The following is a 12,832-nucleotide window of genomic DNA, read 5'->3' as shown; positions in this document are numbered from 1 at the left end:
GGCTTGCCCGGCCGGCCCGGCTCCCCCTTGGGTCCCTGGACGAAGGGCGGCGGGGGGTTGGCGCCCAGGTCCTGCAGGGCCTCCACGGCGGCGGTGCTGCCGGGGCCGGGCGGCCGCCCGCCGCTGTACGGGTCGCAGATCATGCGGCAGGTGCCCATCATCTCGTAGTGGGCGCCGGTGTCGGCGGGCGCTTGCAGCAGCAGCAGGGGCACGGCGACCAGCAGCGCGACGGCCATGGCCAGGGCGAGCCCGGCGGCGGCCAGCAGCCGCCTCCTCCGCTGCCAGAGCCGGGCGGCGGCGGCGAGCAGGTCCTCCTTGCCGTGCGAGGCAATGGTGGCGCGGGGGGCCGGCCGCTCCCTGCGGGGGACGGCAAGAAGAGGCGGTGAGACCCCGCCGCCGGCGNCGGGCGGAGGGGAGGGGAGAGGCGGCGGGGCGTCCCGCACGCCCCCGGGCGCTCCGGCTGCGGGGGGAGACCGCGCCCGCCCCGCCGTCAGCGGCGGAGTCGCTGCGGGTGCCGCCCAAAGTGCTGGAAGCGGGACGGCCGGGGACGCATCGCGTTGTCCCGTTCACCTGCCGCCTGAAGCGCTTCCTCCCCGCATCTCTCCATCCCTTCGTCCCTCCATCCCTCTGCCCGCAGCGGGACGGCCCCTGCGCGATGCCCGGACGGCGGCCGGAGCCCCGGTCCCGCCGGGGTGGGCTCCCTGCCGCCGCCGGCACGGAGGGGCCGGGGAAATCCCTGGCCAGCAGCAGATCACCTCAGAGCGTTCCCCGCGGCTTCCTCAGGCTCCCCGCGTCCTGCCTCGGCGGCCCAAAGGCGAGCGGGACAGCATCGCGGGTGCATGGTGCTCCTCACCGCATCCGAGTGTAACCACGGTGCGACACACCCGTCCCGGTTTCCCAAAGGCAGGCAGGGCTTGCCAAGTGAAAAGGGAGCCCTAGGAAGAAACGCCTTTAGCAGAGTTCAGGTTAGGTTACAGCGCGGCGTTCTGTAGCTTCCCTGCGTAAGGACGGGTCCAAATCAAGTGGGTTTTCCCCCGAGAAAAGTGTGATTAATTGCCTGTGATTTTCCGAGTAAACGGTGGTAGCACAGCGGGAGCTCTGGCATCGTAAACTGCCTGCGGAGATCTCCCCTGGAGAGAAAGTTGGGATCTCACCCACGTGTCTCCGAGCTGAGCACCCGACCTGGGAGGAAGGAAAAGAGAGACACAGCGATCACACACATTGCCTCAGGGCGACATCGCGGTGTCCCCCGCTCCCCGGTGCCTTAGAAGGGCGGTTCCCAGCGGGCTCGCCCGAGCTGGAGGCATTCTGTTTGGGCTTACAGCCGGCACCGCTGCAGGTCGAAGGAGCGAGCCGCCCAGTCTGATCCAGCGCCTGCTGGAGCTGATGGCCCGGAGGCATCGTATGCAAATAGGGACACACAGCTTCTTCCAAGAACTGTGGAAATGCCCCAAAAGGGCTTGGGACTCTTTTGATAGTTTTTCCTTGAAATTTAAGGAGGGGACATCAAGGTTTTTCTGTCTGGAGTGCAGCAGGACCAGATCTCCTCTCAGTTACATCTCTGCGTGCATCGAGAATTTTTCTTGGAGTTATTCGGGCTTTGCTCTGCTGTTGCCTAGATCAGGGTTCAGCCCCGTCCTTTCGAGTGTCTCTGATTATTTTCACCCACACTTAAATACTTGAAGCTGGAAGGGAAATTAATTTTGTAAATGAAAACCTTTCCCTGAGAATTGTATGGATAGTCAGATTAAAGTAACTATGTCTATTTCTTAGCACAATGGAGCTAAATGTTTTAAAAGACAAGATTGTGAGGAAGACGTAAGTCCTTTTCCTCTCCTCTGAATTATGAGTTGCACCCCACAGAGTTATTTTAAGCTCCCACACGTGTCTAAAGCCTTGTAAAATGATTTCTAATAGTTGTTTCTGTTCCAGCTTTAGTATAATTTTCCATATATTAACTGTGCTAAATACAAATAAATTCACAAATAAATTACACTGCTTTGCTGCTCATCCCTACTTAAGCTTCTGTTAATTTCCCTTCTGTTCTGGTATTTGTCACTTGCTCTGTTCTTCCCGTGTATGTGAATCCTTGCTATTCCCCCAGAGCTCTGCAAACCCCCCCTAAAGTGGCTTTTTAATCTCCTGTTTTCCAAAGGCAGCAGCCACACCGTAGCTTTTCTAAACCTTTTCTGAATAATTAAGTTCTTGCATCGTTTGGACTCTGTTGCAACGTCCCAATTTGTAGCAGCTCACTTCTCTAATGAGGTGACCAGTACTGGGAACTATATTCCAAATAGTTCACCAGCCCCTTCTGCAAAGCCAGAATAATTTTATGTGTCGGGGTCTGTTATTCCCATAGATCAACAAGGACAGATGAAGAAGAAGAAATATATTCTAACTTTCTGCAGGACAAAATCGGCACTGATCTTAATAAGGAGGGTTGAGCATTTGAACAAGTAGGAAGAAAAGATTACAGAGATATCAGCAGTTAGATTAGGAGTCAAATTCTAGCAATTCTGTTTGGGAAAAATTTAATTACTCCTCTGTGATGTGGTGAGATGGACTGATCACCTAGTTAATCCCTCGTCAGATTGCTTTAAGGTAAACACAATGTGACTTTAATGTATAATTCCAGCAGGATCTATATTCCTGGAGACCTGGAGTTATTGCCTGACTGATGCAATGCATCTCGTGCCCCAAGACGCAGCACTTGTGATCCTTGAGGCAGCTGGTACCTTTGCTGAACCTACACTGGTAATTTGGAATATAGGCACCAAAAGGTTCCTGGGAACACCTAGGTCACAGTTTTGGTAAAGGCTGCTACTACACTGCTAGGAGCCTGCTTTCCATGTGCAATGGGATGCACCGCAGCAGTACAAGGAGCAGGGAATTACCAAATCAGCTAATGAGGCAGTGTCTGAGCTACTGCCAGCCCTGCAGGGAGGTGCCTTTGTTTAACTGGGGTGACAAGTACCAAAGCCCCTCTTGGAGTCAGGCATTTCACCTCTTTCAAAAAGTCAGTGAGGCTGGTGCTGCTGAGGGCTGGCAACACGCAGGTGCCTCTGATGTGCCCAGAGATGGATAAGGCACCCACAGGCATCCCTGGTGAAACACAAAGGCTGTCAGACCTCGGCATGACACTGGCTGAGCAGGAGCTCTGGTGATTGTTGCTGTTGGCCAAAGCAATTGTTAAGCCCCCAATAGCTTGTATGGATCTAACTTGAAACTTCTTTTTCAGATCTTGTAAGGACACGGGAACCTGACTGATCAGGGAAGCACTTGGCAGTTCAGACACCGTTTCCAAATTTGGACAGGCAAAGAACCCAGACACTTTGCATGGAAGCTCCAAAATTCCAGGAGCACAAGAATTTCCATTCCTTAACTTCTGCTCCAAGGGACAGTCACCCACCCACCTCAGGTTGCTAATATCCTTCAGGAGATACTGTGCTCCATCAGATCCACTTTCCACAGTCATCCCAGAGTGTCTGCTGGATTGGGCATCTCACAGCTATTGCATGCACTTACACACATACAAGGCAGTGGGAGGTTGGATGTTTCTTCCAGTGTTTCACCATTTGCCAGATTTGGAACATGTTTTTAAAACTCTTTCCTGTCTTCCAGGAGAGTAGTCTCAGACTTCCAGATGCTGGGTGTTCTGAACTGGATTTTCTCCACTCATTCTCTGGGATCTATTCTGCTGTAAAATGCCCTCTCCCAAGAGACAGAAAGAAAACAACCTGATGACTGAAGGGGCTCAGGGATGAGCTTTCAAAGCATGCCTGTCCCTGGGGCTGAGCCACCTTTCAGGACACGGGCAGCCTGTCCCTCTGGAGGCAAACGCAGGACACTCCTCCTGCAGGCTGCAGCTGGCCATCTGTATTTCTCTGGGAGCTTGTCAGCAGGGTGACAAGGAGGAGATCTGGGTTCAGCTTGATTTGCTGCCTGAGAAATACCAACCTGTGTTCCCTGGAGAGCTACAAAAATCTTCCAGGGTGCAAGATATCCAGGGAAGACGGGAAGAGCAGAGAGCACTGTATGCCCTTATGCTGAACCTGTTCTTCTTTGCATAAAAAGAATTAAAGATTCATTGGGCTATAAGAGGAAGGTCAAAGGTGAGTATTATTTTTAGTTTAGAGGTGAGAGCACCTACCTGATCTGGAGTTTCAGTCTTCCTCCAGAAGCTGATTGTGAATTCCAGCCAGGAGGACACAACTCCTGTTCCTGAAAGACCAATCCCAGCTGCTGAACTAAAGACTCCTCTGCACTTGCTCTCTTTTCTCTCAGGTTTACTTTTCTTTTTTCACCTTCCCCGCTGCACATCCTTAGCACAAACTGAGCTCATGAACTCAAGCATGTGGTTTGTTCCAAGTCCAACAAGAGCTGATCCATCTGTAACCCTGGCAGGATACAGCAGGATTCAGACCCACTGAGGAGGAGAAGGTCCAGGCACAGGTGCAAGGTGCCTGTTGTACATTTGAAGTTCTTGGAGACTGAAGGTAGGTACCTCCTGAGTTAGGTGCTTCTAGGATTGGACTGGAGCTGATAGAGCCTTTTGATTTCCATGCTGGATTCAGATATTTATATTCTGCTTTAATTCATTCTTTTAGCAACTTTTTGGATTTGGCCATTAACTTGAAAATGTAATGGCCATACTAGCTCAGATACCCTATTTAGCAAAAATGTCAAGATCAAAGTAAGTCTGTGCTCATAGTTTCCTGGTATTTTCTCTTAATCTCCATCAATCCATGGCTTAAGGACTTCCTGAGCCATGGTAAAATACTTTTAAGAAGCTGAAATCAAGATTACTTTGAGTAAAGGCACAGTACCCTCAGATCAGTACCTCATCCATCCCAGTGTGTAGCATTGTTTTGCTGTCTTTTGTCCTAATTGATGGAAGTTATGGATAACATTACATTTTGATCCTCTGAAGTGCTTCATTCATTGCCTTTATCACATCATGAGACATTTCTCATTTCCAAAATTAGCTATCTGGAACTTGGTGTATTCAACAGCTAGTAAAACATAATACATATAGTCCTTATATTAAAATGTTCACATTTCTTGCTAAAAGCACATTCAGATCTGTTAATGTTCAGAATGCATATAATATTATTTTCATTCACAAAATATAAAATGTAATGACACTGATTATTTTTGCTTAATGGAGGGAGAAGTTTAGAAATGGTTAGGTTTATTGCATTAGCAGCCATCATTCCCCACAAATATTGTGTGCTTCTTTATGACCTATGCCAGGTTTTCCAACAGGACTTAGGAGCACAAAGTTCCATTTACTCCTTTACTCCATTTGATGGACCCCGTGGGTACATGAGGTCCTGCACAGCAGCAAAAGCATTTTATTACATAGAACAAGGAAGGGAGCTGGCTCTTTTCTGACTGTCTGTAAGGCAGAGTTGCAGTAGCCCACAGGCACTTGAGCTGCTGTAGCAATGCATAAATTTCTGTCCATACAGCCAGAATCATCCCCCTGTAGCAGCACAGAGATCCTGCTCAAGGAGAAGCTTGCACACCATCCAAACAGACACTGCAGCTGCCTGGGCTTTGTTGGGTGTATTGATCCCTGTGAACTGCTGCTATTTGCATTTTGCCACATCCACTCGCTGTACAGGGAAGCTGGCTCTCCCTCTGTTGGACAAATACCTTTGAGTGTTTACAGGAGAGCAGCTTACAAACCCCAGAGCTGCCTTCAGGGCACAGCTTGGAGAAATGCCAAAAGGTGTGGAGAGGATCAGTGAGAGCCAAATGCCTTCCTATTCCCAAAATAGGTACTGTTCACCAAACTCAAAATAAATTAGCCTGTATTTTCTGGAAAAAATAATCCATCTGAGGAACTGAACCTTGCTTCCCACTTCTGCCCCACTGGGACTTTTGCCCTTGCCTTCTCTCACAGCAGGGTCACACCCTGAAGTTAATACATCAAAGATTAGATGAATTCTGTGAGAACAGAGCAGCCTCAGACAATGACTAAAGCTGGTGCTGAAGATACCTGGTCCCAGCATCCATGGCTGCTCCTGTGCCCAGGAAACTGTTAGGAGCTCTGTTGGGAGCAGCAGCTGATCCCTGGCCCCAGCAGCCAAAGTGGTAGAAGAAACACCAAAGGAGCTCCAAGCTCTTTGGGAGCTCCCTGCTCCCAGAGCAGGTCTTCAGGTGGATGTAGAGTAGGTTTAGAGAGAAACAAAACTGTCCTGAAGAAAGAGCAGGATATGAGCATCACCACCTGTCAAACATCAGCTTTGAATGATGTCTTGCTTAGAAACAGTAAATTAAAATGAAGCTTGCCCTTAACCAGCTGCATTTGGGTCACAGCAAGAGCAAGTTCAACTCTCCTGTCCTAACTCTCTGCTTCTCAGCATGTGTTTACAAACTGCTTGAGGAGAAACAGGTTGGCCCTAGATTTGTCTTGTTCAATTTGTCTGCTTAGATAACAAATGCTTTTCCAGTGTGACTGCTGCGATAACTCTGCACTATCTGTACAAATAAACATCTGCTTTTTTAATTGAGCTAGGGTTTGCCACACAAAATACAAATAATTAAATCATAGTTAAGCATATTTTTTTAACTTGAATTGGGAGGTCTACTAGAAGAAAAAGATCCTCCCCTTGCCCTCTGAGTACAAGGTGTGCACTTGGCTAAGATGCTCAACAAAGTGTGTGTGCATAAAACCAAACCCCTGGCAGGTTCTCCAGCTGAAAATCACCCATCTCTGTTCCAAGCTCTCTGAAATTCCCAGCAGAACTCAGCTCTCAAGCCTTCATGACTTCCTTCAGAAGAGTTAAGAGGGAGGCTGGAAAGTGAGAGTACTAAATTCAGTCCATTTCAGCAGACCCTTTGTCTCAAATCAGCAAAATTTCCATACCCAACCATGAGGCTGAATATTTCCATTCCATGAAAGGAAAAATTGCTGCAGGGAATTGATGTGCATGGACAGCTGGTTTCACCAGGATGAAAGACACACATTAAAAATGCTTTTGAAATGCATTTGGGCTTCCCTCAGGGAGTTTGCTAAACCTGCAGTCAGGTACCAGAAAGAATTTGTCTCCTTAAGGCGAAGACAAGATTAAAATTAGTAAGAAATAATAGCCAAAGCCACAGGTGGGACAGATGGCATTGAATGGACATCTGTTGGAATAACATTGAGTTACCATGATAGACTTTTACCCTGCATCCCCCAAAATTAAATGTGCTCCTCTGTTGATCAAGTAGCGTGAAGAGGAAGATGTGTGGATTGGAAACCCAAAGGTAAGGATGGCAGGAATTGGCTTTACACCTCCATCAGCTGTAGGAAGCACACCGTGAGTGGGGTGTAAAAGCTGGGGAGGGCATATGGAGGAGGTGGGGCAGATGGTTTGGCTCTGAGATGCTCTGCTCTGGTTTATTGGTGCCCAGGAGAGGAGTCTCTGCTGCTCTGAGGAGCTGTGAGGTCTGTGCAGAGAGAAGGTGCTTTGTTACTCTCAGGCAAACAGATGAAGAGGTTTGACTGCCACCTCTGGATAAGGGCAATTTGGGATGTTGCAGAGGGGAGACAGAGAGCTGGAGACAAAGGTCAAGGAGAAGCATGGATCAGCCAGAAAACCTCCTGTACCTCTGAGACACCCAGGGAATTAATAACCAGACTAACTGTGACAACTGTTTTTGCAAAAACCCCACCAAGCTGAAAGAGTAACTGGGAGACAAAACCAAAAATTTCTATAAAAACGAAGCTTTAAATAAACACCAAACCAAAGCAGGCAAGATGACTTTCTGAGCTTAAAAATGTTTGATTAAAATGTGGTGAAATTGTCTCAAAAATATGTAGCCATCTATGATGTCTTCAATATAAACCCAATTAAAAGCATGACAATGGTTTTTATTTAGAAGCGTCCTGACCTTTCTCGTATGACTCTTGTCCTGCCTTCTCGTTACTTGTCATTCTCAGTCACTGTATCTTGCTTAAATGAAAAGTGTAAGCTCTTCAGGGCATGGGGCTGCATCTCTGGGCTTTCTCATCCACTGTGTACAACAATGCATGCAGCAGAGACATCCTTAAAACTGTTAAACAGAACACAAATAAAACATTTCATCTCCGATTTTGCAACGTTACTGAATTTCTTCACAAGAAAACAAAAAAACCCTCCAGTGTGTATATCAGTAAGAAGCAATTTGCCCACATTAGGAATACTTAGGGTAAGTAATGATCACAGAAAAGTAGTGCTCTCCTTGGTAATTATGTTTATTGAATCGCAGAGCAGCTCCTGGGGAAGGGCAGTGGAATCCCATTGCTTGGGATTTTGAGAGGGAAGTTGGGCAAAGCCAGAGACTGCACTGCAGGACTCGGTGCCCCGCTGGCAGGAAGACGAATGAGAAGCCCTAAGAGTCTTCTCTATTTGTTCTTCTATGATCCTTATAAGAGAGATTGATGCTGACAGCATCCAGGTGGTGTGTCCGTGACTCAGCTGTCACGTCACTGCTTACGGCTGAGAGCCAGTGAGTCAAGGAATGAAAAACAGGTGGAAGGAGGAGGAGAGCCCTCCCGAAGTGCTCACCTCCAGCCATCCCTTCCTGAGCAAGCAGGGCCAAGTGCAGACCACAGGGACACAGGAGAAGGAGAGGCAATGACAGAAGGAGCGGCTGGTCACCTCCCTCCCAGGGCAGCAGGGTTGCAAGCCCTTCTCCACATCTCATGTGGTGTGGAATAAAAGCCTGGTGTGAGCTAATGGACTTCTGCAAGCCAGAAGTGTCCACCCTGTGTGGCAGGTCTGAAGCCCACTGACTCTTGTAACTGTGCTCTGTAGACAAAGCTGTAGATGGAGTAAATATTAAATCCATCTGGTTTGGCTCCTGCTAGACAAAAAAGTTGACATCACAGATGTCTGGCCACATATTGTCATCAACATGAAATTACTGTTATGGATCTGATTCAAGAAACAAGCCACCTTGAAAGAAGACTTCTAGGTTCAGGTAGCTTCTGAGACACTACTGTCTCTCTAGGTAGGTTCACAAAAGCAATCTGCCACATCTGAGATGTAAACCTGAATTTTTTTTATTTTTTTTTTTTGCACTGCCTTGATTGCAAGGTCAGCTTCTTGTAAGTCCCAGCAGCAGAAGGTCAATGACATCTCCAGAAGGTGGGTACTCCACACTTTCTCTGCCTTTGGGTATGATCAATGTTTAACACATGGAAATCTCTCCAGGGATAGAAACATCTAAACCTCCTCAAGAAATCTGTTGCAAGTCTTCATAATCTCTAACATACACAAAAAAATTTCATAAGGATCTGACCTTAATTTCTCTGCTGCAGTTTAATCCTCCAATTCCTTGTCTTATCCACCATGGACAGAGAAGGCAGGTGATTCCTTCCCTTTCTGTATTTCACACACTTGACACAGTTTCCACCTTGCTTCCCTGGTCAGTCCACACTCCAGATGCTCAGTCTGTTCCACATTTCTTCATCACTTCTTGTTCCTAGAGTTCTGTCCATTCCCATTTCTCCCCCTGGACTTTCTCTGATGGTTCACATCTTTTCTGATCTGAATGACATTCTGGTCTACTCATGCAATGCATGATTTGCCACTATTTGGACTTCTCAGCCTCTCCTCCAGCCTGCCAGCTGTCACCATGTGCTTGTAAGTTTAATAAGTGTTCCCTACCCCATCATCAGTGCCTTTACTAGTGGTCTAAGTAGTACCAGACCCAGATGCATGTGCTGGCTGTCACTTATCCCTGTATCACACAAGTGTTGCATGGTTTGGTAGCTGCCAGAATGGTTGTGATGCATGGGCACCCTTTTGTGATAGGCAAAATCAGAAATGAAAGATGGATCCTGTCCCAAGAAACTAACAATCTAATTATTTTTTTTTTCTTACCCCAAAAGGATATGTTAACTCCTTCCTTATCACAGTTTGCATCTAGGGAAATGAGACCATTCATTCTGCACACCTGTTGTATCACAAAATGAGATGACCACTTCTTTCTAGAAGTCCCAAAAAGGTAGTTATTACCAGCATTATCAAAAGCCACACCTAACGCTTGGTTTTAACTGCATTAAGCCTTGCTTAAGCCTAAAAGACTTTGTCTGTCTGCATGCCTCTGCTCACTCACTGCCTGCTCCACCTCGGATGCGAGTCAGGCAGCTCCTGGGTTTTCAAACCTGACTGCTCCCAGTCTGAGTGACACATCTTACGGTGACACAACTGCTGCAGGGTCTGCAGGAATTGTCTGAAAGCCAAGAGCTCTGTCCAAAGGAAGGAAAAATGGCAAGGACATAGTTATGTGAAATGAATGAGTAAAATGCATCAACTCCAAGGCTGCAAGGCAAAGTAACTGAGAACGTGGCATTTTGCACCGCTCCTGTTGTGCAGAGTAAACCAACTTTTAGAAGTGCTAAATCACGGCACTGGTTGCAGCAAGCAATGAAACTTCATCTTATTTGATGGAATTTTGATCTGCACAGGCCATTACCAAGGTAAAGTACTCCAGCCAGAAAATCTGACTGTGTGTTTGCAAAGCACCTGTGACAGCAAAAAGGGAACTCTGCTGCTGCTTGTGGAGCTGAGGAGTTAGTAACAACTCCTGTTGTTTGTACGTGAAAAACATTTGGAATTAAGCACAGAGCTATGCTCTATTTAAGTGTACTTTTAATTACTTTTGATTAGGATAAAGAGGATAATTTTCTTTTACAAATTCTCAGGATATTCAGAACATCTGGAAATTAAAGCAATTCTTTGCATGCCAGGTTATTAGTGTCAACTTCAACAGAGAAGAGAAGAGAGAGAAGAGAAGAGAGAAGAGAAGAGAAGAGAAGAGAAGAGAAGAGAAGAGAAGAGAAGAGAAGAGAAGAGAAGAGAAGAGAAGAGAAGAGAAGAGAAGAGAAGAGAAGAGAAGAGAAGAGAAGAGAATGGGCTTATCCTCTTTATCATGGGATCACAGCAAGGATATCATCTTTTATCATGGAAGAGCCTCCCTACAGCCAGGGATGTAGGCCAGGCTGGTTTTGCAGCCCTGAGGCTCCATACAGGATCTCTTCACCACCACACTGCCCAAGCAGATCCATGCTGATGAAATTGGGAAGCAGGCATGGATGCTAGTGATTTACTGGGAATGCAGGAGGCTGCTTGTTTTAATATATGGCACATATGGCATGAATGTGTTAATGGAATTTATACTGTAAAAATATTATGTCGACACAAAGTATGGAATTACTTGGGTAGGATTTATGCAACAGGCATAAAATCCAGTGGAAACAGTCTAACCTTTCTGAGGCTTATTAAGTTTCCTTTTTATTTATGGAAATGTCTTAATATATGCAAGGTGAATGCCAGAAAAAAAAATACTATAGATTTAGTCAAAACCCAGCTCTTGTTATTTATAAACTTTCACAGCTCTATTCTGCTCTTGTTTACATCAGGAGTAAAATTATTTTAAGTCACTGGCCCCAATCCCAAATCATCTGCATGACCCTGTTGAATGGGCACCAGCTCTGTGGTGACATCAGCTGACCCCAAAGTGAAGCTAAAAATGTAATTAAGGACATTAAAAAATTTGCAATTTTCCTGCTTACCCTTGCTGTATATGTCACATTAAATATACATCAAAGTAACACTCTTCCATTCTTGCCTGCCTGCAAGGAGGAAGATGCAGGGCTCCCTGAGGCCTCCCTGAGCCCCCCAGGACAAGGATGGTTTTTATTCCTTGGTGGTGAGGAGGATATTTATCCAGGTTACTAGAAAAGAGATGACACTTGAGTAACCACACTGTCTGTCCCTCAGTGGGTAAGGCACATAGCACAGCTTCAACCAAACTGGGACACAATGCCTTTCAAAAATTATGTTCCTACAAGTGTGTGAAAATCAGAGAGGCACAAATCAGTGCTCTGGTGAGAGCAGACAATGTCCCCAAGGGCTGCACCACCTCTGGCAGGACAGGCCAACCAAGGAGGCCACTTTCAGCCCCCAGGAGTGTCACACATAGGTAGTGTTTGCAGTGGCTGGAGGGAAAAAAATGTGCAAATCCATTGGAAAACAGGCTTCAGTTCTTGATCAGTCTACACATCTTACTCGGTGCATTGAAATCCCGCACAAATTTCATCCTGTACTTTTCCACAGCTGTAGCACTGAAGCATCTTAATTTCTTACACACACTAATGAATGCAACCTCAAAACACCCCCTGAGGTCAGCTGGGGTTACGAACTGGAGATGACAATAAATGAGCTCCAGCAAACCTTGCTCTGGTGGTTTCCAACACCACCTCAGCCTGCTTCAACTTCTCCCCAAAGTCACTGCTGCACGGCTGGCAGAGAAGAGCTGGGGCTGGCTGAACTGCCCCAAAGCAGTTCCCAGCCTGCATCCCAAAGCCAGGCAAAACAGCACCAACCAAGGCTGGCATCTTGGAGAAGAAACTTGTACACCAGCCCAAATCCCAGCGTGTAATGCTAATGCAGGAGGAAATCAAATGGCACCAGGCAGAGAGTCTCTGGCCTTTGGAGACCTTGCCCCTGGAAATGAGTTTGAAGTGAAGCACTGTGTCTTTTCTTCTGATTTTTAAAAGCCAAGGATTTTTAAATCTTCCTGATGAGGAACTGTCCTAGTTCCATGGGTCAGGGAGAGTTCAGGATGAGGGCAGATTGCAGGCAGGGGAATTGGAGTTCCTGAGCCCAGATTTTGCCACTCTGGATGATGATGAGCTAAATGCAGTGCACCCTGCTGGAGAACAAGCCCTGGAGAAGGCTGGGGCAGGCTTTGTCAGTGCTTCTACTTCACACTGAGGTCTCTGTCTACACCAAATCTAGTCCCCAGCTCTCATTTAACACCTTAAGCACTGCACTCTTCACTGCTCCCT

The 12,832-nt window shown here is 47.0% G+C and overlaps 1 protein-coding gene across 1 annotated transcript in view; it reads right to left on the bottom strand.

Annotated features, from left to right (window-relative positions):
- C1QL2 (complement C1q like 2) overlaps window positions 1–396 on the bottom strand; it is a 2,063-nt gene extending 1,667 nt beyond the window's left edge. Inside the window, 1 exon segment of the mRNA XM_039696790.1 lies at window positions 1–396. This exon segment is cut by the window's left edge and continues 10 nt beyond it. Within this exon segment, the coding sequence (XP_039552724.1) occupies window positions 1–236 (236 nt within the window). The 5' untranslated portion in view covers window positions 237–396.
- Between the last annotated feature and the right edge of the window lie 12,436 nt (window positions 397–12,832).

Source organism: Passer montanus, unplaced genomic scaffold, assembly GCF_014805655.1.
Source record: "Passer montanus isolate IOZ18808 unplaced genomic scaffold, ASM1480565v1 scaffold1, whole genome shotgun sequence".
Lineage (NCBI taxonomy): Eukaryota > Metazoa > Chordata > Aves > Passeriformes > Passeridae > Passer > Passer montanus.
The sequence above is the reverse complement of the archived record's forward strand: the minus strand, read 5'-3'. Positions and strand labels throughout refer to the sequence as shown.